The sequence below is a fragment of the Telopea speciosissima genome, chromosome 1 (assembly GCF_018873765.1).
Source record: "Telopea speciosissima isolate NSW1024214 ecotype Mountain lineage chromosome 1, Tspe_v1, whole genome shotgun sequence".
Classification (NCBI taxonomy): Eukaryota; Viridiplantae; Streptophyta; class Magnoliopsida; order Proteales; family Proteaceae; genus Telopea; species Telopea speciosissima.
Window position 1 is genome coordinate 4437832 of NC_057916.1, and position 27022 is coordinate 4464853.

General features: G+C 39.4%; 1 protein-coding gene across 1 annotated transcript in view; it reads left to right on the forward strand.

Annotated features, from left to right (window-relative positions):
* The window catches only part of LOC122646059 (lysine-specific demethylase JMJ25-like), a 41981-nt gene extending 22239 nt beyond the window's left edge, over nucleotides 1-19742 (forward strand). The window contains exons 8-13 of the mRNA XM_043839530.1: nucleotides 4976-5305; nucleotides 7810-9165; nucleotides 9313-9385; nucleotides 9470-9555; nucleotides 17736-17855; nucleotides 19671-19742. Of these exons, the coding sequence (XP_043695465.1) occupies nucleotides 4976-5305; nucleotides 7810-9165; nucleotides 9313-9385; nucleotides 9470-9555; nucleotides 17736-17855; nucleotides 19671-19736 (2031 nt within the window). The 3' untranslated portion in view covers nucleotides 19737-19742. The remainder of the gene's footprint in view (nucleotides 1-4975; nucleotides 5306-7809; nucleotides 9166-9312; nucleotides 9386-9469; nucleotides 9556-17735; nucleotides 17856-19670) is intronic.
* Nucleotides 19743-27022: the final 7280 nt, after the last annotated feature.

Consider the following 27022-nt stretch of genomic DNA (forward strand, 5'->3'; position numbering starts at 1 on the left):
ACCTTTAAGTAGGTAGGTATACAAATAGAGAGCACTGTGATGACTCTACAAGATGGGTATTAGGGATACTTTAAGATGGTCAATAGATAATATTGAGTATCTTACCCAGTGGCCCTTACATCCTCCTTAAATAGCATTTCATTGTGGCTCAAAATTCATGGTCAAAACGTGATCTAATGGGCAAATAACTGCCCAACCAACTGACTGGTTTTACTAGTTGGCTGGCCGCTTCAAAGAGACTGTTGGTGAAATATTACCGTATTTTACCATTGCTGGCAAGCCGGTGATCAGGCCTGTGATCGGCTGGTGGACAAGTTCTGACCGCTTGCACAAATAGCTATGCAAGCACCCTTTTGGGTCCTTCCTACTGGTTATAACCTGTTGGCCGGTTACTCATACTGGCAATCCTGAGGGCTAATGTAGTCCTAGATTGGTAGGAGACCAACTAGGAGCTAATCAACCAGGATCTGTTATGAACAGGTAAATCGGCTTGGTCAAAAATAGGGTTTTGATGAAATTAGGGTTAGGGTTTGGTGTTAGGGTTATGTCAAGTCAAGGTAGGGGAGTCTAATAGTGAATGTCTTGATATGTTTTAATGGAGGGAAGTATGCTGATTTGAATTCACCGCAATTTAGGGTTAGGGTTTCGGGTTTTGGAAAAGACGAAAAGAGGGATTTCTAGGGTTTGGCTGGACAGAAGTTAACCAAGCTTGAATGGTTTTCTGAGGAGGGTATGAGGGATAATCGGTCAGATTTGTAGACTATTCTGACAATTGGTTTGGGCTGTGGGAGTTTTAGGGTTTTGGGAATTGATTTGAGATTGGGGAAATTAGGGTTTCAGTGGTTGGAAGGGGCAGCAAGGGAGATCGTGTTCTCCTTAGGGGCAAGGGGTGTTGTGGTTGAAGTTTGATGAAGTTCTGATGGCTGGTTAGGTCTGTGGGGGAATTTAGGGTATGGCAAAACTGAAAAATCAAGAAGGGGAAAACTATGGTTGGGGTTGTAGAGGATTAGGAGAAGAAGATTGGGGATGGGGATGATTCTAAACTTGTAGTCGGAAACTGTTATTGGAAGCAGTTTTTTGATGGAGGAACTTGAATAAAAATTGATTCTTGGACTGAAACTAGAAAGTAGAACTTGAAGAGAACCATTCGGGCTTCACACCGCAAGGTGTGTCGATTGGATTAAACACCCATCCCACCAACGAACCACCCGGGTTTCACACCGCAAGGTGTTGATTGGATCAAACACCAATCCCACCAGCATTGATCAAACACAAGACAATCTTCAAGGAAGAAGACAAGTTGCAGCAGCTTGCTAAGCAGAATTAATTTTCAAAAGTGGAGAGTGTGGTGCTCCCCAATTTCTATTGCTTATATAATGGCCCAAGGGCCTTACTGCTATTCAGCCTTGGAATATGAAAACTCCTAGCCGGCTAACACTATTCCACCTCCCTTCTAAATTCGTGAGTGTGGACCCAAAAGAAAAAAAAAAAAATTACATTAATTAAAGTGGTGACTTAAATTGAGCCACTGGTTCAAACTAGCTTCGGACCGGTTCAATTTTAAACATGAAAATAAACCAAGTATAGAGCTAATCCCGTATGCAACCTATGTACCCCTACTTTAGGCTGTAAAAGTGGCCTATTACATAAAAAACCCATGGAACCGAAGGCCTAACCTGTATATAACCTAACCCTAGACTTATTCCCATCAAACTAAGCTTCTTTTGGTGATGTATCTGTTTCAAGGGCTCTCGGGATACACTGACGGGTTACATCGAACGACAGCTCTTAAAGGGCTGTGTTCAAATGATTTTTTTGACTTCTTATAATTTAACCAACATGAGCATGCCTTTCAAGTCAAGCTATGCCAAAAAGGTTCATTTCAGGTCTTTTGGTTATGGTGTCCTAAGTGTCCAATGAGAGAATCACCTTACGTAGGATTTACATGATTTACAATGACAAGATAAAATCCTATGTTTGGAGAAGTCTTCTTGTGGTCTTTGTTGAGTTGCTACTTGCTCCTTGGATGGAAGGTCGAGATACTTGATGAACCGTGAAACCATTGGAAACACACACCATCTTGCATACTTACAAACAAACTATATAAAGATACATATACCAAGATAAGCAAGCCCCTTTCCTGGGGAGACACTATTAGTTATCACCTGAACAGTTGGTGAGTCTGAATGACATGACTTTCCACTCATACAACAGTTATGTTTTAAATGCTGTCTTTTACTCGGCATCAGAATGGATACATATCTGATGGTATCTGCTCTTGAGATCCATCTTCGAAAAGATTTAGCTCTAGCTAACAGGTTCAACATGTCATGTTGAGGAATTGGAAATCTGTACTTCACAGTGATATTAGTGGTTGCTCAACTGTCGATGCAATATGCTACGACCCGTCCTTAAGTGTCAACAAGGCTGGCACTGCACACAGATTCGTGATCTCTCGGAGGAAGCCCTTTTTCAACAATTCATTTACTTGTTTCAACTTGGTGTGTTCAGTAGGCTGACTCGGTAAGTGGGTAGATTAGGAAGCAGCAATCAAAGCACTAAGTCGATGTCATAATGCTGAATATCCCACTGGCAACCGGTCTGGAAGCATAGTATCAAATCTCATTTCAAAAGGCCATTTTGGCCAGACCGAAATTTTTCGAGGTATCGAAATTTCGCCGAAATATTGTATTTTTTCTGTGAGTTTTGCTTGATCATTTCTGGGTGTACAATGCCGAAATGACCAAAATACAGAAAAGAAATGACTTTAATAGCCGAAATTTCGACGACATGGTGCATTTTTTAGACCAAGATGACCGAAATTTCCAAAGTATTGCATTTTTTTCATTTCGAGATAGTGTCTCGTGTCTGCCTGGCAGAAATATCTGAAAATTTTGAAATTTCGGTGAGATTTTGAACTATGTCTGGAAGATTGTCTGGTACAGGATTAGCAAAATCACAAAGTAATTCCCGAATGGGCTTAGGAGCATTAGTTTCTGGTGAAGGAGTGAACTCTTTAATGACTAGGGCCAACATGAGGCTTCTGTCTCTGTTAGTCTTGATTAACTCTTGTTAAGGAAGTGCTAACAGTTTGGTTCCACTCGACTCGCCTTTCTCTAACTTCTTATCTTGTTTCCCGTCCGACTTGCTGCTGGTTTTCTTTTTTTTGCATTGCTTCTCTGCTGGAATGTTTGTGTCTAAAGACAATTTGTCTCCCTTTGAAAGTGAAAATGTGCTGGTTCTTCTTTCCTACGATCAACACAGTGATTGGGTTTCCAAATGAGACTTTGTACTGGAGAAAATTATCAATGATCCATTATGGAGAAGGAAATCAGTCGGAAATCCCAAGCATGAGTCACCACTCAATGGGTTGAATTTCCCTTTCCGGTGCTGGTTTTTATGGTATTAGTCTGCTACATCCTTGCATAATAAAGCCGCACCAGAAAGAAGCAGTATGGTCAGCTTAAGAAATTTCCCCTTGCTCAAATGCCAAGGGAATACTACACAAACTAATTTACTGGGGGTTGCTATCTCATTCATACTGTTGCCAGGAAATGGCACCAAACTCTCTTGGCAAAAGAGCAATAAAGAAAAGATTTGTATTTCAGTCCTCATCATCTTTACATGTTAGACACATGAGGAAGGCTGCAGCATCTGGTCTACTTCCTATGCTACTTATCACAAGTCATTACTCATTACCTTTTTGTAATTGATTTCCCAACCTTATATTTTGAAAGGGCTTGCATCTTCCACAAGGCCATCTGCAGAAGAAGGCCAAGTAGCATTCAACTCATCTATTTCCAAGATATTTGTTAGAAAGAATGGAAGAACTTACAACTTGATATCAGGATACAACTTGTAATACAATATATGAGAGAAGCTATACACAATTGGTTATCTGTTTCAATCATTTTGATTTTATATAAAATAACAATCATGGAAACAAAAAAAAAATGCCACTACCTATAATTCAGACACTCTTGGCCTGACAGATCTTGGGAGTTAAATTTCGAAAATTCTTGGTGGTTTTAGATAGTTTCCTAAACTCTGGGGTCCATTTAATATCTGGAAGAGAATGAACAATACAACACATTACACTAGCATAGGAAAAGAAGTCTTCCAGTGGGGCTTCTTCCCACCACAGGCTTGCTGAAAACCTCAATCCTGTCCATTCTTGGGACAGGATGATTTGCTTTCTACCTTCCTGTGGCATCTGAGAGTAACACTATTGATCAACAACATTGTCACACCCGTCTACTCTGGCCTAATTTCATTGACAGTGTCCGAACCTTAGGTTAATAGACATACTCTGGCTTAATTTCACTTGGCACAGGGATTGTTTTCCTGTTGGACCCTCTAGTCCTCTAAAGCCAGTTGGCTAGAAGAGGGATATTTGTATGCCTATGACCTTCCCTTCAGAGGTAGACTGTTTCCCAGCTGATTAGTCAATATCTTTTCCTTTTCTTGATTCGCTGAAGTAATTTCTTATTATCCTCCCTCTGGTTTTAACAACTTTCTTAAGGATCCTAAAAATTGAGGTTATGGGTTGCAGATTGGAGAAGGTAGTCAGCAAGATTCCTGATTGAACTAGAGCCATCTGGAATGAACTTCTGGCAGATTCTCCATGGATTGAATTATATATCTTATACTAACCATTATCCAAAGTACTAGAAAGCATAATTTTTCTTATATGATACAATTTACTTATATCTTTCAAATTTTTATTCAATGTAGAAATTATGTGTTTGAAGAAGCTAATATAGATGAAAACTACATAAAATTTCTCACAACCAGCAGCTTTAGTATTATGCTTGAATAAAATGTATGTATCTCACAATAAATTTGTGGGCATTTGATTCATGGGGTTCACATGTCCAAGCGTTTAGGATATGGAGTGTTGACATTTTTATATTTTAAGAGTTGCAGCGTGTTTTGTAATAATCATTTGTTTATTAACCCTTATGAAAATATGCAGGCTGAGATCAACATTCACAGATTTTTTATGGGATACTCAGAGGGTCGAAGCCATGCCAACCAATGGCCTGAGATTTTGAAACTGAAAGACTGGCCTCCCTCTGAGTTATTTGAGATGCGGTTACCAAGGCATTGTGCTGAATTTGTCAGTGCCTTGCCATTTCAGGAATACATGCATCCCAATGATGGCATTCTTAATCTTGCTGTAAAATTGCCCGAGAAGTCTTTGAAGCCAGATCTTGGGCCAAAGACATATATTGCTTATGGATTTCCTGAAGAGCTAGGCCGTGGAGACTCGGTGACAAAACTTCATTGTGACATGTCTGATGCGGTATGGTCGGTTTCTATTTGTTTCTGATGGCTTATTTATGTATCTTTTCTGGTGTAGTACTTTCATTGGGACCCGAGGATAGGAAGTGACTGATTTTTCTATCTTGTCCATCGATTCAAATATATTCTTGACTAGGTAATTTGGTAAGTCAAAGTCAACTCCCTTTGATGATCTTAATCATCATACCAGTTATGCTTGAATGGTCAGATTTAAGAAAACGAATAGATCGGCCAAGAGGTGAATAGATTAATTAGTATTAAGATACTTTGCCATGCTATTTTTAGGCATATGGATCTCCTTGGTGGTACTGAGCTGGCTACAAGTTTCAATTTCAATTTTGTTATCTGTGAGACAGGAAGGTTGTTCAATTTCTGTTTAGCTTCATTCTCCTTTGTTCTTTCTCTCTATTTGCTTGGTTGTAACCCGGTTGGTTTACTGGATTTCTGGTATATCCATTTCATAACATATGAACAGTGAGAAACCCAACCGATTGGGAGAGGATCGTTATATTCCTTTGCAGGAGCGATTCAGTAATTTATCCTTTCCAAATGCAGTGGTATAGTGTGTTCCCGACAATTGTGTTGTTTTGCAGGGTCTATGCAGACACTTGGCCACATGATTTCCTTTTTTTGGAAAAAAAAACGGTTATTAATTAAAGTAAAAAAAGTTTTTCCACATGGACATTTAGGAATGCTTAACGGGTTTACCTAGTTTTGCCACGTGGAAGAGTGACGTGGCAAATCTGACTGTTAGATACCTAGTGAATGGTTTGACTAGTACACATGTCAAATTTCAGCCTCAAATTCAGTGCTTTACCCTCTCATCTAATGCCATACCTTCCCGTGTTTGTCCATGCACCTCCACTGTAGTGTTGTGCACCCTTTTGGAACTCCCAGATTTTTAATTCCTTATTTTGCCATTTGGCAAGCTTGGATTGGTCTGAAATTTTGGATATGAGTAGGGGACCTTGGGGGTCTTCCTGTCCATAAACTTTGGCCCCATCTGACCTGCGACTGGCAGATCTTGGTGTTCATCAGGGAAATTCTTTCCTTTACATCATCGTATGAAAACCAGATCCTAATTAGAAATATGTTTTTTTGCTCCAATGTTATAACCCTCTATCCCTGAAAGATTAATTTCTATTAACAGTTAAGAATATCTAGAAGTGAGGACAATAAGACATAAATAATGTACATTTAATAACTTAACTATGAAGTTGAAATATTTATTAAGGCTATGTTTAGTTCACCTTCTGTACATTTCTTGATTTTCATAAATTATCCTTTAAAAATTCTTGTTTATTATTAGTTGTTTAGTGAACGCAATAAAAAAGGGGAAAATCTGTTTATAACCAAGGTGGTTACAACTGACTTTTGAACGAAATTTTTTTCCTCTTTTACCCAATTTTTTGTAATTTCCCCTTCCTTTTACTCTCCCCTTCTTCTCCAGCTCCCCTCCCTTGCTGGCTCCGGTTAACCCTCTCCCTCCCCCCTCTCCTTCTCCCTGCCCCCGGCATTTCACTCCCTTTACGCTGCCCCTTCCCGGTACATTTCAATCTCTGTCTCTCTCCGGTTGCCTCGACTCCCATTTGGTATTCCCATCTGACTTAGTCAGGGGGTTGAGCCTATGGCCTTGGGCATCACTACAATTGCCGGTGGCCTCATTCTTGCTCTCTCGTTTGCTGGCACCCTCACTTGAGTCCACTCCTATGCCGCCAGCCCATGAAACCTCATCACCTTCAATGAGGAGAGGGAGAGAGAATTGGGGATGGGGGGAAGGGCAAAGTTTACTGCCACCACTGGATAAAGTTCTATCAAATCAAACACTCATTGAAAGGATGGCAACGAACCTGACTGTGACCTTAGGAACTCCACTCCAGCAAATTTCTGAAGCTACCCAGAGCTGAGGTCCAGTGTTCTGTTGCTGAAATTGAGGGCTATAGTAGGGAGGTCAGGCATGCAAGAATCTGAGGAAATGACGGATCTGGAAGCCATGGTGACTTATCTATATTTTCACATGCTTTTGTTGTTTCTGCTTCTATCAGGTTCGAGTCTGATTTTGTTCAACATTGGATGCTCTGCATGAAAGTCGTGTCCCAGTTCCCACTCTTTGACTTTTGATGGGAAGTCATAAGCTTGGAAAAATTAACCCAATTGAATGAACTTTCTATGAGGCCAGCTTGAGATTACTTCTTAAAAGCATGGTATGTGGCCCATCAAACACCAAAGCTTAGAATTACAACCTTCGAGTTTCGATTGCTCCATTTGCTGCTCGGATAACATTTTTGCTTGAATTTTCCTTACCCTCATCGGAGCCTTTCTCTCTCTCTCTCTATATATATATATATATATATATATAAAACAATTGCAGTTCCTTTTTTTTAATAACTTTTCTTTTTCCCTCTTTGCTTTTGTTTTGGACAAATGTTTGGTGAACATTAAAAATGTTGTTGATGTTTTGGAAGATTCCTTTTTGGTGCCAACCGTGCTACTTTTTCTCCTCAGGTAAATGTTTTGACTCATACTGCTGATGTAGTGCCGAGCAGTAAGCAGCTTGCAGTGATAGAAACGTTGAAAGAGAAGCACAGGGAACAAGACCAAATAGAAATATTTGGTGGACTTCCGACAGAATATCAAAAAGTTAAGGAGAAGCTCGAGTCACCTGTCCTGGACCAAGCTGATCCAGATGCATGTGCAATTTTGACTGCAGAGGGGTCAATCCTGTCTAAGGTTTTGACTGCAGAAAATTGTAGTTCCTCCCCCATGCCTGGAAATAATATGCAACCTGAAGGTACCATTGGTGTGCAAAATTGTCGTCTTACTTTCTTTGATGTCAAACATAATGCAGATGAGTTGAATGTTTCAGCAGGAGAACAGGAAAATGAAAATGGTGGGATCACAAATGCAGAAGCCTACAGCAACCGAGGTGGAATTGATGATGAAGTTTCTGATTTAACTAATCAACGAGTGGGAGAAAAGATTGACAGGGTCTATGGAACTGATGAGCTGCTCCGTATCAACCGATGTCTGCAGGAAAAATATGTGGGTTTGTTTAATGTAAAGCCAAAAAATGGTTTGGTGAATCTAGAAGTTCAAAAGAGAGAAAAATATAGCATTACGAGTATCAAACGTGAAAAAAATGAAGAACTAGCTCGAATTGAAGAACAGATGGAAGAAAATACTTTTCGAGTTGCTGCAAATGCTGAAGGAAAAGTTGAAGTTAATGGTATCCTGTTACATAGAGGTGGAAATGCTTGTTCATCTGGTTTGACTGTGAAACTTAAGGAACGGCACAACTTACTAGATGGAGAAAACGTGGTTTCTATTTTGCCATCGGAAAAGGTGGAGGACAATAATTTATCAGAGGAGACCCAAAAGGGCATGGAGAAGCCTAGAGGTGTTCCAGGTAGAAAAAGGAAGGGGAAGAAAGTGCATCCACACTTGCGTGATAAGACGAGGAAGCTGGAAACTGAGACTTTTATGAAAGGATGTCAGAATAGGGGGGGACCCGGAAGTAGTGAAGAATATAAAAGGAGCAGGACACAAGAAGATTGTGATGCGTGTCTCTCTAAAAGCAAAATTTTAACTAATGAAACACCTTTAATTGGTATACTGAAGGAAGAAATTGAGTCTTCTGGTTCCAAAGATGATGCCAAAATTAAGGATGATGACAAGATGGAAACTTATAAAGAAAAAGCTATACCTCATGCAGTTACTGGGATCAAGGTGGAGGGGCCTGAACCAGCAGAGGGCGGTGCCCTTTGGGACATTTTCCGGAGGCAAGATGTACCTAAGCTAGAGGCTTATCTTAGGAAGCACAGTAGGGAATTCAGACACATCCTTTGTAATCCTCTAGATCAGGTAATAACAGATCAGTTTGGAATGTTATGTATGCAAATCTCTTGTCTTAGTTATTGGTGATAACCTCTGATGCAGAATATCTGATCATCAAATTTACCATTAATTCATCCAAGTCAAGTATGTAACTTGTAATATCTTTTGCTACAGGTTTCTCACCCCATTCATGATCAGACTTTCTACCTAACCGCAGGGCATAAAAGGAAGCTCAAAGAGGAATTTGGTTTGTTTATAATTCACAGAAACTTTCTCAGCCTAGATGCAGTTTGCTGGTTTGTTCATACTTACAAATCCATTTTTTTAATAGGAATTGAACCATGGACTTTTATGCAAAAACTTGGAGAGGCAGTGTTTATTCCGGTAGGCTGTCCTCATCAAGTTAGAAATCTCAAGGTATGTCAATTTAAATAGGTTTTTAAGAATCTCTTATTTGCTATTGATGAAAATCTTCTTTTATAAATTTTGTTTATATTCTCTGGTTACATTTTAGTTGGGATAAGACTGAGTTGTTGTTGTATTCTCTAGTTACATTTTAATCACGACTTTACGAAGTCAGGTTAGCTGTCCTCATAAAAAACAGGTCGTATCCAGTGCACAAGGCTCCCACCACTGTGGGGTCTGGGAAGGGTCATAATGTACGCAGCCTTACCCCTGCTTTCGCAAAGAGGCTGTTTCCAGTCTCGAAGCCGTTACCACTTGGTCATAATGGAGCAACCATACCGTCAGCTGTCCTCATAAAGCAGCAAAATAATATAAGTTGACAACAATCATATGTTGGAAAAATAAAGTCAATTTTTTTCAGCTTTGGTTTTTTTCATAGAAATCAAGAATATGAGAGGGCTATTAGGACTAGAAGTGCAAGACAAGGATATTCAAGGGGCTGATTTTGGTACCATATTTACTGAGGTCTGGCCTAGGGGTTACACCTAGCCCACGAGCAGCCTGGGATGTCCTAGGAGACTGGTCACTTTAAGTATCAAGGTGGCCAGATCAGAATGAGGGATAAGGGGGAAGGGGAGGGAAAGCGTAGGACTACCCTGAATTGGCAGTTAAGTCCTTGCATTGAAAATGTGGGTAACTTGGATGGTCGGAGGGTTCCCCATATTTATACGATCTGGATGCTACGTCAACTTCCAGATGGCATGAAGTGATCCTGCCGGTGAAGGCTTGAGGTCCTGCATTACTATAAAATATAACTATTCAGCCATATTTCTCTTTTTATTTGTTTATACATAATGTAACACTGTTATTTCTGAAGTTGTAAATGTGTGAGGATGGAGTAGACACGTTTCGACTGGTTTCACTCAGGAGATATAGTTCTGGATTCCTACTCATTTGATCAGTCACAACATTTTCTGGATCACCTACTGAGTTGCTTTTGAGGATTGGAAGATAATAAGAATACAGATCCTTATTGTCATGTCGATTTGATTTGGCACTATAGATCTGTCGCTTGACTTTTAAGGTTGTTATAGTTCAGTTCTGTTATGTGGAACAAAACAAGATCTTGAGAATGTAAATTGTAGTAGTAGTGTTGAAGAAGGAGAATAAAATGAGATGGAGAAAGAAGAGATTTTAGGGCATACTACGATTGCCCTTTTTTCCTTTCTATGTTGCTTTCTAAATAAAAGACTGGTAAGTACATTAATACCCCCATACATAATTAGTTCCTATTCTACACATTACATTGGCATTCCCAGAATACCATTGCAGTTATTTTACACTCCCCCTCAAATTGAGGTACAGATATTACACATTGCCACCTTGCCTTGCAAAACATTAAAATTTGTGGGGGAAAGCCCTTTAGTCAAGACATCTTCCATTTGTTCTCCAGTTCTCACAATCAAGGTACTAAAACTCGGAACTCGATCCCAACTTGACCCTGGGAAAAACCGAGATCTCGGTCGAGTTGGTACATATTTTTTTTTTCAACTCGAAACCTCAATGTGGTGGGTTTTAGACCTAGGTTGGCTCTGAAACTTGGTGTTCAGCCTATTTCTGGCCATTTAAACACAATGGCATTATCAGATTTTGCAAAAGCAAAGTCCAAATAAGAGTTTTACTTCGGACCTTAAGTTGGTAGGCGACGACGTACTACAATACCCTACTCTACACATAATTTAGTAATAGAAAGCAAGCAAAACAGTTTTTAGGTAAACAACTTAAATAAGCATTAGAAATGTTAAAGTGATACAACAAACTGTTTAACAATGTTACAAGTTACAACTCATCACATAAACTGAGTTTGAATCAAGTATTCAGTCCCTAGTAGTGCCACATAGTATTCCCATGACATAGTGTTGCTGCACTGTTGCATATAGTGCTCCACAACAAGCATATAAGAGTTGTCATGAGCCTATTTCAAGTCCCCTATCCTAGCGTATAGCTGTTGCCATGAGGCGTGAGATCCACTGCTATTGTCATATTGAGGCATGTATAGGTGTGGCTGGTTTGGGATTAGGAATATGGGCCCAAAACCTGACCTAGTGCTTTGAAAAATCCTTCAAATTTGAGATGAATCTTGAAGATGAAGATGTGTAGCTGAGTGCAGCTAAATCAACTCTCCCGCAGGTTACAACTTGAAATCCAGAAGTAAAATGAGTCACAGCTTTTCAAATGGGGAAGAAAATAGCTTTTGGATAGAACTTGATCGAGAAATATCGAGTTCTGTCGAGTTAGATGACTTTTAAAGAAGTAGATGGGTCGAGATCTAGGTCGACCCGAGATCTCAACCGAGAAAATGTAATTTGAGAACTCGTATACCAACTCGACTCGACCTCCCAAAAAAAGAGATCTCGGTCGAGATCTCGCGAGTTCTCGAACTATGCTCACAATCAAGGTTTTAAATCTTGGTTTCGAGACCAGTTTCGGTTAGGCCTGAAACCTAGATGTGTTGGATCTCGTTTCAATGTTCCAACTCTAGGTTTCGACCTTGGGCCTCCTAGGGCCTCCTAGGTTGATAACTAGAGTCGAAACTTGGGTTTCGACCCTAGGTTTCAACCAAGGCGTTAGAGAGGGTCTAAAAATCAAGGCGACATGCCTTGATAACTATGCTGGTTTTCATTTTTGCCAGGCTCAAAACCGACACAACTCAGAGATTTCAATCAGTTTCGATCGAAATTTAGTTCCATGCTCACAAATATTATTCACAGCATCCTTATTGATGTGTTTCCTTGACAAAGTGATGATCAACTTAAGCTTATTGGGTACGCTCATGTTGGACTGGATTGTGTGCGATATCGATGAATGCTTTGGTGTTATTTCATAGGTCTCTCCACCTCAAAGCTTGACTGGTGGATGGGCTTAAGTTGAATGGAAAGATAATGATGGGTGTGAAGAGGAGGAAGGAGAAGAATCTCGCATCCAGTAATGCTACATTCACGGTGAGCAAACTCAATAAACTTTCAATTCCATATCTAAAATCTGTCTATTTTTGGGGTGAATAATATATTCATTACCAAAGTAGAAGGGAAAAAAAACATCAGGGAAACCCCCAAGGGGGAAAGAGAGAGAAACAATACTAAAATCTGTCTGTGATTACCAGTATATAAAGAGAAGAACAAAGTCCCATATTCCAACTCTAAAACCAAAATAGAATTCAAAACTAACTAGCCTATCTCCTACAAATCTATTAACGTAAATAAAATGGTAAAAAGAAATAACCCAAAGAACTAAATAAGTACTACCAACCTTGGTCGGACAAACATGTCGGGTTGGACTAGTTCCATCTGGGTTTGGGTTTCTAAACTCGGTCATGCTGGTCCAACTAGTTGAGTGCTACTGCATCAGTTCTCCTTATTTGGAGAGAACTCGACTTCTTCGACTTTGGACAAAAGACCGAGAAGACCATTTGACTTAACATGTCGGAGGAGGAAAGATTCCGCTGTCCGCTGAAGCTTGATAACTGGGAGGAACTTCGTTTCGAAGGAATAAGTGTTTTCATAACTACATTATTTAGCCTTATCAAACAACCACATTCACTCTAAGTGGATGTGACACCTTTAAGGGTAGGACATCACATTGCATGATGTCGATCAACCCACCAATAGAGTGAGTAAACATTAACCGTTCATTTAGAGATTTGTATTGTTCATCCATGTACTTTGTAAGGCTTTGAATGTGACTCTGTCTTCGAAAAGAGAGCGAGTGACCTCAAGAAGTCGATTCTTCTGTTCGAGAATACCATTCTGTTCTGGGGTAGTGTTCGAGTCATGGCATGAAAGGACCGAAAACAAGTAAAAGGCCTTGGATTTAGTACGGAGGAGATAAACCAAGGTTACCGGACTATAGTTATAAATAAAGGAAACAAAACATTTGAAACCACCCTGGCCGACAAAGGAACTTCACGCTTAGTAAAACTTAAGGAATAAGAAGAACGAGTATGTTTGGCCAACTCACAAGTAAACTTGTTTGGGCTGCATTGTTTTATTAAGGAATGTAACAGTAAACCTAAGTGCGCAAAGAGGGATGACTAAGATGTTGGTGCTATCAATTTAGTTGAAGAACACTATTTGACTGAGAAGTATGAGCAGAAACCTTCGGAGGCATAACAGTGCGATGCAGATTCAGATAGTACAACTCATCATGTACCCTACCATATCCAATCATTGATCCCATCATCAGATGCTGAAAAACACAGTGAGACGATTGGCACATGTAGAATGGAGGACATGGTTACGGTAGGAGGCCAATTAATGGACCCTTTCCCAGAAATTAGAGGATTAGGATCCATCTGCAACACAAAGTTTGTCCTTACCTGAAGAAGGAAGGTAATGACGAAACACCTCAGAAGAGCTAGTCATATGATATGAAGCTCCTGAATCGAGAAGCCAGAAGGGGCTAGAACTAGAAAAGACATGGAATATACCTTAGTGGGCAAGACGAGAGGTAGGTGAGTGGAAGGGGCCGAAGTGGAGGAAACTATACCATGCTGAGACATCATGTGCTAGATAACAAGTAGTTGATCCGAAGAAAAAGGAGTCACAGAGGTGGGGATAGGTGGTTGGGAATTGTTAGAGGCCTCTTATAGATGTACGCTGGAGCGTGCAGAGCCATGTTTCCCGCCACGTCCTTTCCGACGGCCATTAAGTTTCCAACACGTCTCACTGAGTGACATGTTTGTCTTGGCTTGCTACAACAGTCACATTTTTACGGATTCCCGGGCAGGAATTTCAGGCTTTATGGAAGACCCAGATAGGTCTATGGTCGGTGGATCCTGTTGAGTGGTGACTAGTGCTGAGAGATTAGGGACCACAACAGGCGTCATAATAGATTGATGACGCTCTTCATGCTGGACCAAGTTATAGGCTTGTAGGAGAGTTGGAGACTTGTCCCGACCTAGGACTTGAATACAGATTTGGTCACATTCTGGATTGAAGCCCATAAGAAAGTCATAGACCCTTTTCATTTCACACTCACTTTTACTGTATTAGCATCCTCAATGCAAGACATAGGAATGGGGTAATAAAAATCCAGTTGCTGCCATAGAGTAGTAGGCATCGAGGGACAAGTCTTTCTGAGTGGTCTCAATAACCTGGCGACGAAGCTCATAAATTTGAGCATAGTTGTTAATTTATGCATATGTCTGCTGAACGGCCTCCCATAGGTCTTTGGCAGAGTTTAGAAGTACAAACTGAGACTGATAGACAACTCCATAAAATTCGAAAGGATAATAAGGGCATCATTAGCAACCACATATTCCTTGCAGTGGCCTAGGTTTGCACCACATTGTCACTTGTTAGGTTCCTTGAAAGTGATTACCATGAATATTAAGAAAGCAGGCTTGTGACCAGACAAGGTAATTAGCCCCATTTAACTTTGTTGGACCCGGCTAGAGGGATGGATTATGACTATATGTCTCAACACGATTCACCTCACTATCCCCAACTCCTCCTAGAGAGGTGGCACTAATACCACTCTCTGTCATAAAGCCGATGTGTCAACACAAGTACGAAATGTATTGCTGAAACAATGCACAAGAAAGAGATGGGTTTGTCTACTGTACCATCAAAGGGAGCAAGGGTCAGCGGTAGCGGTAGGGGCTGGGGTTGGCAGGTGCCAACAGCAAGGAGGCCTGGGGTGCTGGTTGGGGATACGATAAGGGGAGGGAGCGACAGGGGGCTGGATAGGGGCCAGTGATAAGGGGAGGCAAGGGGCCTAGGTGAGGTTGGCTGGGGCCAGCAACAGATGCTGGTGGGGTCAAGAGGGGCCTGCAGAGACTGTTATGGGCGACAATGAGGCGGAGCCGCTTGGTTGTGAGGGTTAGGTGCAAGGTGGAGGCGCAGGGAGCCTGCAACAGTAGAGGTGCAACGTAGGTGGCCAGTGAGTCAGGCCTAGCGTGACATACTTTGGAGCATGTTCAATCTACCTTGCTTAGTCGGACAGGCCAAAACCTTAGTTGCTTACGACCATGGAAAGAGATCTCGGTCGAAACCAATCGATTATATTGAAGGACTTATATTCCGGTCAAATCTAATTTGGTATGCGCGAATGCTTTCAAAATTGGTCTGAATGAAAATATTTTTTAGACATCAAAACAAATGAATATTACCACACTTTGGGTCTTTCGCAATGTTTTACCATATTAAGATTTATGAAATTTTTAGGATTGAGAAAAACCACAGCATTAGAAAGTCGAAAATTGCATCTACCATCGAAAATTCAGTTTTTGTTCTTGAACTAGGGGTTGACTTTTTATCCGTTTAGAATTTGATTTTTCAATCTATTTTTATTGGATTCAAATAAGGGTGGTATTTGCTTATTTATGAATATTATCTTAAGTAAATGAAATACCAAATATTAAACCATTCACTTAAATGGTTTTTAGCATAAATAAGTGGTCTGTTCTAGTTTCCAGCCAATGTCCAAGAACAATATACACTATCAAACTTGGGTAAAAAACCACGAGTGCTATTTTGAGTGTTTTTTGTGTGAAAATAGTTCATGCATTGTGTTTAGAAAATAAAAAATAGGCTGTATACAAAAATAAAAAAAATTATTAAAAAAAAAAAAACCATTTTTAGGCCTCGAAACCACCTACTCAAGTTGGCTGGAAAAAATCGCAGGCTTCGACCATATCTCGGTTTCTGGTGGTCGAAACCCGAGTTTTAGAACCTTACGACAGTGGTCCTACTAGCAGTGCATTGGGAGAAAAAGATACCTAATGTGTTGGGCTGTGATACGAAGTTAAGAATCAGAGTATTTGGTGAATAATTTGGCTTGTCTCATATGATAGATGCCACTCTTTATTTATAATGTGGGTACGTAGTACAAGGGGTGACAAATACAAAAGGTAGTACAACTCCATATGGAGTACAAGGCTAGGTAGTACACATATACACGTGCACGATGTGGCATACTTATCCTATACGAGGTGTCATACATATCCTATCCTTAACAGTATGTTTCTATTTATGTTTCCTTACTGGTTTGTGACTTTAGTTGTACTCTTAATAAGGAGCTTTACTTAGACTCTATTTGCTGTAACTAAACATTATAAATAAAGGTTGTCTGTCCATGATAAATCCTATTGTGGTTCAGCACATCCTCTCTCCAATTGCTCTCTCTCCTATTTGCAGGTGCTAGCTTCAGATCTTGATTGGGTAATGGGACATTAGGCATGGCATTGAATTGGTCTCTACCGATAACAATTAACAATGTAGATCAGGTGGATTTGCCGAATCTGCCAGGTTTGACTTAGATACTTAAAACCATAGACATACCTTGATTGTTTGGAAAGTTCTGATGGAGTAGGAAAGGAATTTTAGTTCAGTTTAGTTGGGGGGGGGGTGGTGGACAAGATTGGATGTCTGGAATTAGGTTTTGTGACTGTTAACCCTTTTTTTTTGGGTTGGGGGGGTTGTTTGTGAAGGGTTCTATGTGTACTTCTAGTCGTCAAGGTATCAACTAGGTGGGCCTTGGTGCCCAAGATGACTGGTTGCCTTATGAATAATGGCACTCAAATCTACAAGATATCCCCGAAATATTTTAAGTATACATGGAATTTGGCTCTTGTGTAAGGAGTCTTGTATATTGTATTTGTCTTGGCACCATGAAAACTGTTGTGTGTGAGATCAATACCTTTGCAGACTTCGGTGGAGACATTATTCTTTCCATGTCCTCTGAATTTCGATTTTGTTATTTGCTCAAAGATAAATATTTCGCTAAAATTTCCCAATTTCGAGGGAAACTTAGAACACTCATTTTACCAAAGCATAATTTTTGCAAATGGAGAAGTGTAGAGGTTTCTGAATACAAAATAGAGGTAGTGACAAACTTTCAAACTAAAATAATAAGATAAATAATACTACAGTAGTACTTGTGAAAACAGTAATAACATACAAATCACAAAAGTAATGGTGAACTTGGCGATCAAAATTTTAGGTTGTGGATTCAGGTCACTGTTGCTCGTAATGAGTGCAAACTTTTTCTAATGGAAAATGCCATTAGGAAGGGAAGATGGTAGTGTTAAAACTTAAAAAATAAAAAATCATTTTGCTTCTCCCCTCGCCCCCACCCAAAAATAAAAAGAGACAAATCATGTCATCATCTAATGCTAATTTTCTCGCTTGCAGTCATGCATAAAGGTCGCACTCGACTTTGTATCGCCTGAAAATATTCTTGAGTGCAACCGCTTGACTGAGGAGTTTCGTTCACTTCCACATAATCACAGGGCCAAGGAAGACAAACTGGAGGTATTGTCATCATATGTCTTTCTACAACCGTCCTATAATTCATTGAAATTTTATGCTATTTAGTATATAGTTGTGGTTCCATATGTAGATTATAGGTTAATCCATTGGATAGTCTATAATGGAAGCATGTTCTGGATGCAGTTGCCTTAGCTTAATGGCATATATGGTGCATTCTTCCAATTTACTGATGATCTTTGTATGAGATGAATCTTAACATGTTAGATGCATTATAAATTCCCCCCCCCGCCCCCCCCTCCCCCCCCCCCCCCCCGGGGGGGGGATTTGGCTGAATTATACCCATTTGATTGTTAGTTCATCTGATTATTTTGCTTTCTGCTCAGCATAGTTCAATCCCCTCCCTCAGCACATTAAGTAATAGTCCTGGTACATTAGCATACACAAATAAGGAGGTACCAGAGGGACACCCTGTAACTTTTCTATGAATGTGTGTGGCACGCCACATACTCCTCGTTTGAAGTGCACTCTTGTCATGCATCATCCATGAACCACACCTTTTTTTCTGACTTTAAGTCAAAAGGATTTTATTAGAAAGTGTGTAAAACATGGAATTGAAAAGAAGCAGCAGGCCTTTATATACTGTCCAAAAGGCCAGAGCTCATATCAGTGCTGGAGCCCCCCCTCCCCCTCCCAACAAAAAAAAATAAAAGAACTAGTTAGAAAATGAGACAGATAAATCCACGAGATCTCTTTTTTCCCAAATTCCTAAACAAAGAATCCCAAAAACCCAAATCATTTCTATTTTTATTGAGCACTCCTCATTAAAAAGTAAAGCATGATACATTAGTATATGATTAGACTTATCTTTGTTTATTTCAAATAGGTAGGGTGGAACATGATGTATGTTTTGGTTCCTGTTTTGGACGAATAACGTAGCCAGATAATCTAACCACATAATTGTTTAGTACATAAAAGAGTAAAAAAACTGTTTTTTTTTATGCTAACATGAGTTTCCCACTCCTGATTTTTGCATGAATTATGGTGCTTATGATCATAAACACTTGGCCTTTTGCATGAACAAAATATAACATTTCATGTACGGCAGATGACAGACTCATTCAGTTCTCATTAACTGGAAATATAATCTCATTTCAGTTAAGATCATGGTTCGAAATTTTGACAGAAATGTCAAAATTTCGCCAACCTATTTTGGTTCGACATTAGTTGAAATGATTTGGCATGTGAATTGATGAGTCTTCAATGTTTCTGTTTTTTTTTTTCCTACCGAATTGGACTTTTTTCCGGTACACTAGTTGAAACTGAAATATTAAACTTTGGTTAAGTAGAGAATGTCCCTGTCCATTTCTCTCAAACATCAGGGCCCTAATTGCACAGTGATATCTTATCACATGTCACTTATCTAAAGGCAGTGGGAAGAAACTCCCTCAAAATCTGAAAGCAAAGGAGTTTGATCACATGCAATGGTCTTTAAAATATGTAAATGATAAGAGTTCAGTTAGGTACATGAAACCCTCGCTATCCCTAAACTTGCCAGGCGGGTCAAATTTCACCCCATTTCCCTCACAACGCTCTTCATGCAGCCCATTTTCGCATCATACACAGGATTGAACCCTAATATCTCAGGTTTAGACTGTCAAAACTGTATAAAATTGGTTGGGTTTCATGGCCTTTTGGAGACCTATTTTTTCTGACAAGTGGAGTTGCTTGCGTTAACACCTTTGCATTTGAAACTGTGTTCCTGGAAATGAATGCTTTAAGATATTATTTTGAAAATCTGAGAGTACTTCAGCCTTGAAAATTTGTGGTTATACTCTTGAATCTTCCCTCATGGAACAGGTAAAGAAGATGATGCTATATGCAGTAAACCAAGCGGTAAAGGATTTGGGGTACCAGTCTGGGTGAGCAATTTATCTTCTTTTTTTTAAAACCATATTCTGCTGTCTGATGCACTGTTTAGCTGTCCTTTATGCTGATGTACATTATACTGCCGTACCTTTGAATGATATTGCTAGTTCAGCTTTGGCGGGTATCATTTGCAAAACTATCTAGAATTTTGTTTGCCAGACCCATGGAGCTATTGTTTCAACGGCTCTGCAATGGAGTCAAGTTGCATGATGTTTGAAAATCACTTTTGGGCTAGGCAGGTTTGAATAATATGCTTCTTCCTAAATGGCCATGTGAGACTCTTTGTTCCCCCTCCCCTCTCCCATTTTCTTCTTTCTGTTCTGTTGCTCATCATTTGATCAAGATTGCTGGACCTTGAGGACACTGGTCAAAGCCTAGCCCAAAAAGTTGGTTGATCTCACCTTAATTCTTGTCTCACCATTTTGATGCCCACACATATAGGTCCAAAATAGATTTTTTGTTTTCGGTGACAATGTAGTATTCAAATTATATCATTTGAACAGGTTTTCTAGATACTGCAACAGTGCATATCACTAAATTGTTGATGGATAGGTTTGTTGTTTAAATATGTATGTACTATTCTTTGTACATTCAGGAGTGAGACTGTTGTGGGGGACCAGGATCTGTCAGTAGAAGCTGCAAATTCTAGAGGCATCTCAACTTTGTGAAGATCTATAATGATTAAAAAATGATGGGGTTCGCCTTTTTGAGCTGTTGTTTGTATATAGACACCAAATCTATGTAAAGGTCAGACACTAAATATACTCTCTCCCCTTTTGGGTATCTAAGTTTCTTTTTGTAGAATGTCCAGTTTCCAGATTTTTTTTGGGACTTTTTTTAAGCTGTAGAACCGCAGATGTAAGGGTTTTTCTTTCCCACTTTTGAACTGGAAAATGGATATATGGAGTTGTAATGCATTGATGTGATTGTACCTAAAATTATAGTGACAAGGAATATCAAAATCAACATGGCTTCGTTTTTGTCTGATGATAATTGCATCCTTGAATTTGTGCTAGAGTTATTGTTATCATCTGAATGAACTACTTGTGGTAGTTTATGTATTTATTTAGGCCAGGTGTTCTCTGTGCAGCAGCGCAGGCTGCACCCAGACACGTGAGGGTGGGTGAAATGACCATCCTGCCTCTCTAAATGGGCAGTCCATGTGTCTGGGCGCAGCCTGCGCTGCTGTGGAGAGAACTTCCACCAATATATTTATTTATTTTAATTTAAGACGGGAATAGTTTATTGACTTTAAATCGCATGTTGTATGGCTCTAGTCAGGCCTGGCCCGACTTTTGCTGGACTTGGCTGGTATATAAATGCTAGGCCCAGCCCCAAGTGATGTCCATAACAAGCAACCCGACGAATGAGTAGGAATACATAGTAAAAGAGACATTTACTTAGACCTCCCCTGCCCTTTCTGACAATTCAGAGAACCTTCCCAGTCTTTCTAATAACTACTCTCATCTCCCTTCCTTTCAATCTTGGTTTCACTTAACCCATGTCTGTAACGGATGAATTTGGAAAACCTAAGAAACATGAAACTTATACCAATTTTCTCTATAGAAAATTACCCTATTATCCTTAATGAATAGGTAACCCAAATCCCAATCCCATCGTCATCTCCTACCTCCCAAAACCTCTCAACTCAACCCTAACCTGCAATCGATCAATCCACCCACTTCCCATCGCGCGCAGAGAAAGGAATTGGTTAAATCTCCAGTTGCTGGTGGTAAACCCCAAGGTTTAGGTTTCATTTTGCTCCGACTAAATCATCCTCATTTTCTCCGACTGAAAACCCCGTCGAGGGGGCAGATACAATGGACGCTTTATCAAGTAGATACGAAAACACCAGAAATCCAGAAAATAAAAGGAGACAATTGCAGGTCCAGTTACCGATTCCAGGTGAGATTACTAGATTAGAAACCAGAAAACCAGGAGAAAAAAAAAAAGAGAGATAAATCGAGCAAGAGAGCTGCGGCCAGGAAAAGAAATATTAACAACTATAATCCCTATCCACTTTTTTTGTTTCTTCACTCTCCCGAGTATTTCAACAACAACTACAAGAAATATCATCCTAAGTAAAACAGTTCCAATTCACCAAAATACACAATCCTTGGAAGCACACATTTGAAATTTAGAGGAAGAAGAAAGAGGCATGCAAAAAACCAGAAGCTAATCAGAGTCGGATGGAGCAACCGGGACGCCAAAAAAGGGTTCAAAATTAAGGGTTTAGTGGTCAGAAATAATCAAACAGGGCGAAATATGAAACCTTAAATTGGGAAAATTATTTGGAAATTGAGTTGCCTTGAAATAGATTTGCAGTAGATGTGAAATATGAAACAGAAGCCCAGTCGTGCTTAGACCGAATGTGATACTCTCTGAGCTGTTCCGCTAGATTCGAACGCGTGATCATGGCGTTCCCCCGATCGAACTGGAACTGACGACTCAGTCCTTGGAAGTCATAGCGAAGGAAACCTGCCTCGTTGGGCTTACAGAACGGTGAAAAAATATATTTTTTCGTAAAGAACAGTGAAACAATTTTGAACGACATTAGTTATCTATATTGGAGTCTCAGTCGGGTTCGGTTTGGCGAAGGTAATTTTAGATGGGTTTTGTTGCAGAAGCTGAGGGCAATTCCAATGTACGGAATTCGTTTCCAGTATCTATTTTCCTTTTCTTTTTATCGCTAAAATGGATCCTGTTACTAAATTTCTGAATCCCACCAACTCCTGAAATTTCCTCTTTTAGTGAACATTTTTGTTAATGGTTAACGAAACAGAGGTGAGAAATTGGAAGATGGAAAAGACTAGGGATGTAAATGGATATTTGTAAATCTGTATTCGATCCGCGTTCGTATCCGTTTAGAAGAATCCAAATTCATCCGAAACTAATTGAATACAAATATTATAATCCCCCTAACCGATTGATTATTATCCGATTCGTTTAGCAGTCCGACGGTAATAAAATATCTGAAATATAACTCTGTGTTTGACTATTCTTTTAAGTTACCTTATTGGATTTTATTATCTTATTTTTATAAATTTATAAGTTAAGATAATGTGATTCTTTTTCTAGATTGGTCATTGGTTTATATATATTGTTTTATGCAATGTGGTACATGGAATTACATATCTATTAAAAAATCAAAAGTTAAAAACATAAGAGAATAAAAGACTAAGAAGTTTACCAAAAAAAAAAAAGACTAAGAAGAGTAGAAGAAATGGTAGTTACTGAACTCTCAAGTCTCAACCCTAACCCTCATCATAAAAACGGTAAATATATCAATGGATAGTCGAAAAATCGTATTCGATCCGTATTCATATCCATTTAGGAGAACCTGTATTCAAAAAATCACTATCTGAAAATTATCCGAATCTGTCCGAAAACCAGTAGGATATTATCCGAATTCGTCTGGATATAATCGGATACGAATATGATAATGCCACTATCCGATCGAATCCGATCCATTTACGTCCCTAGAAAAGACGATGAGTTGCATAAATGATAGCGTACTGTTTACTGTTGATGATATCATTCCAGTTGATAGCTTCTTGGCTGAAACCCAATTGTTAAATCTTGGTGATGAAACCTTAAATAGTGGATAATCAGAGGTCTGTGACGAAGAAATGGCTCAGTTGGTAAAATAGGTGTAACGATGATATGTTGGATGAGCGTGATAGACAAGGAACGGGTAGAACCCAAGCATTGATTGATGCTGATGCTCATGATGATGGGTCTGAAAGAGGAATAGGAGATGATGGATTTGAGCTGGATGGAACCAGTTCTTCTTTTTGAACCCCTCTACCCTCTCCTCTCCTCATTTAAAATGGTGTGGATAATGAGAAATACAAAGTGTAATGGTGATATTTAACTAAGGGTATTTTGGTCAGTGATGGTTTATTACTAACACCGGACATGGGTTAAGTGAAATCAAATTTGAAAAGTAGGGGAATTTGAGTAGTTGTTAGAAGGGCAGGGGAGGTTCCTTGAATTGTTAGAAAGTTTAGGGGAGGTCTAAGTAATTTGTTCATAGTAAAATGGAAAAATATTTTGTGTGTAGGGGAGGTGCAGGCTATGCCCAAACACAGTTTGGGCGGGGAGGGGGGAGAAGAAGAATCGTTATCCTCTGCTGTTACAACGGTGTTGTACAGCATCGTGCAGTTACAACATAGGATAAAAATTCCTGAATAGGGTTTTCAGCTCTAAAATAATTTGAGGACAAAATTACCCCCACTATCATGGGCTCTCTCTCTCTCTCTCTCTCTCTGTGTATGTGAGAAAGTTCTTTTCTGAAAATCAGAGAATTCCATCATGGGCTGAATCTTTGTGTGTGTGTGTGCATGTGCGGCGGGCGTGTATAGCAATAAAGTACCAAGAGATTATTATTTTTTTTTCTGTTTCATTTGCTTTTTTATTGAAATATATTGTCTAAGATCAGGAAGGAATGTAGATTAGACTTGGGAAGTGGTTTGACCACGAGTCCCATTCAATCTCTCAACAATATTCTTAATTACAACTTTGAATACGACTCCACAGAGGCTGATGGGGCAGAATTGATCAATGCATTCAAGGTCTACTACCTTGGAGATAAAGCATATAAGGATTTGATTTAGCTCATTCGGCATTAAATATCAACTTTTGTAATTTCCCATAACTTTAGAAAACAGTGGAGGGAAGCCCGTCAAGGTCTGGAGATTTAAGGGGCCCCGTTGTAAATAGAGCTTTCTTTACTTCCTCTAAATCAGGCATGCTGCACAAGGTTTCATTTAGATGTGTGGGCACTATCGAATCAACCATGCCTAGGACCAGGTGGAGAGTATTCATATCTACTCCCTCAGATGTGTATATGTGAGTGAAATGATTTAGAACATCTTGTGAAATCTCTATCTGACTTTGTCTAGGTTCCAGAAGCTAGAGAGCTTGAGTTTTAAAATTCTATTGTGGTGTCGACATTGGATGGTTGAAGCATGGAAGAAACTGGTATTCCAATCGCCACTTTGTAACTAGGAGATTCTATATTTTTGGTGCCACATTTCCTCCCCCATAACCAATTCCTTGGCAAGGAGGGAAGTGATTTTATTCTTCCAAGCTTTAGATGGAGTCGAGGGGGGGGGGAGGCCTTGCAGATGTTCAAGATCTTGTTGAAGAGCTTTAATTTTAGTTTGTACAATGGCTAAACACTTCTATATTCCACTTTTGAAGGTTGCAAATGTTCAAGCTCATGTTGAAGATCTTTAATTTTAGTTGTGCATGGGCAAACATCCCCAAATTCAACTTTCGAAAGTTTGCTAGTTGCTGATCCAGTTGCTGCTATTGACCAAGTTTTTGAAGCTGTACTCTAGCGGTTGAGATGTCGAAGCCACACGGCCTTAAATCTGAAATATCGTGGTCTTTAGGATTTGCCTCCTAAGTCTACAATGATTGGGGGATGGTCTGAGTCCACTGCATATCGAACAAACATCATAGCATCTCTGAAAGCACATCGCCATGCCTAGTTAGATAGAGCCCTAGCAAGTTTGATCGGAAAGTTAACATGACAAAATCGTTTATTGCTCCAAGGTTGGGTCTTTTGGAACCTAAGTCCATGAAGTGTCAAGCATTTAACATGTCCTGAAACTGTTGAATATCACGAAAGTTTGTTGTTGAGACATTACATGTCTATGTTTATGTTTGGTGATTACTTAGTTTTTTTTTTTTTTTTTTTTTGGTAAAATTTTTTGGTGATTACTTACTTTTTGTTTATTAGTGAAAAATATTATTTGTATTGGTATATTTAATCTCTCGATCTCTTAAGTCTTAGAGTGTGCAAGATAGTGTCCATTGGCATGATGATGGAGAAGTCGAATGGTAAGATCAAACTTCTATCAATAAGTTTAAGTGGGAGATCGTGTGAAGCATTACAATGGATCAAGAGCTTCAGGAAGAAGTCTTCATATCCTGTAATCCTAAGCATGCATAGTGAAGTGATTTAAACAAAACAACCTAACCCAAGCCAAATTGGTATATCTTAACCTAGACTTTTTGGTATTATGCCTTGGGAAAAACTTTAACTTGATTAGGTGGTTTTTTGACTTCGAAGATATACTTATATTGATTAAATTTTCTTGATTCTAAAATCCAATCTTTGTATAGGCTCTTAAGGGTTACCGTTGATGCAAGCAGTAGATCGACCAGTTCCCAACCGGTTGGTAGGTCTCAAGAAGGGTTTGCATTGGTGGTCTGCGCTCATCCACCGGACGATCACTGTCCTGAGCATTGGCTGACCGGAAACCGATCGATTGGACTTTGACGGATTTCGATATTTTTCCTTAAATCTGTCTTCCAGTGCTTTGTATAATGAAGGGTGAAAGATAGATAAGCAGCAAAATATCTGTGGATGGCTGTTGCTTATAATCCTGATTATAGTGAATACCTTGCAAAATGTATGTGAAAGGGATGGAGATTATCCCATCAAAATAGAAAATAGAGAAAATAGAGAAAATAGAAGAGAGAGAGAGAGAGATTACAGGGCAATTTGGTAATTTCAATGATGTAAGAATAATGTTGTAATTTAGTAAAGAAAAAAACTTGTTCAAAACTGCGTCCAGAGTTCAAGGTACCCTCTTAGGGCAATTTTGATAAAAGTAATGGCTAAATCAAATCATTTTAACATATTGTTTTAGGGCATGATTTAAAATGATAAAAATATACTGGCACACAGTTTTATACTATTCTAAGAAGGTCTGGGTACTTAATTAATACTAGGGTAATTTGATAATTTCATTCAGTCAAATTTATTTTTTCGAAAATAGCTACCTTCACACCAAACTTTAGATTGAAGGTAAATATGATAAAAAACACATTTATACTATAAATTTTGGTTGGTTACAAAAGTGGCACCAAGGGCAAATTGGTAATCTTAACATGACAAAACCCTACTAGGAGAGATAAATGAATTCCAATGGAAAGATAATTGGTCTTTCTAAAGGTTGGTAAAGTGTTAAGTTACGAACTGAGAGGGTATTAGGCATCTAATCTGCCCAATCGAAAGTTGGTCTTCCTAAACCATAAATGTTCTTATGGTTGGATTCTTAAGTGTGGTACACTGGGCAGTACACCGGTGCACTTGAGAGGATAAAATCTGTCTCACACAGAGATGTGGATCTAATACTATCTTGCATGTGGATCCTCTCCAATCAGGCGCTCGCCCAATGAACATCCAATGGCTGGGCCTGCATCGGGATGTGTGCATGTATGCACCTTGACACATGCCCAGCCAGCCCAACCGTCGCATGGCTCAT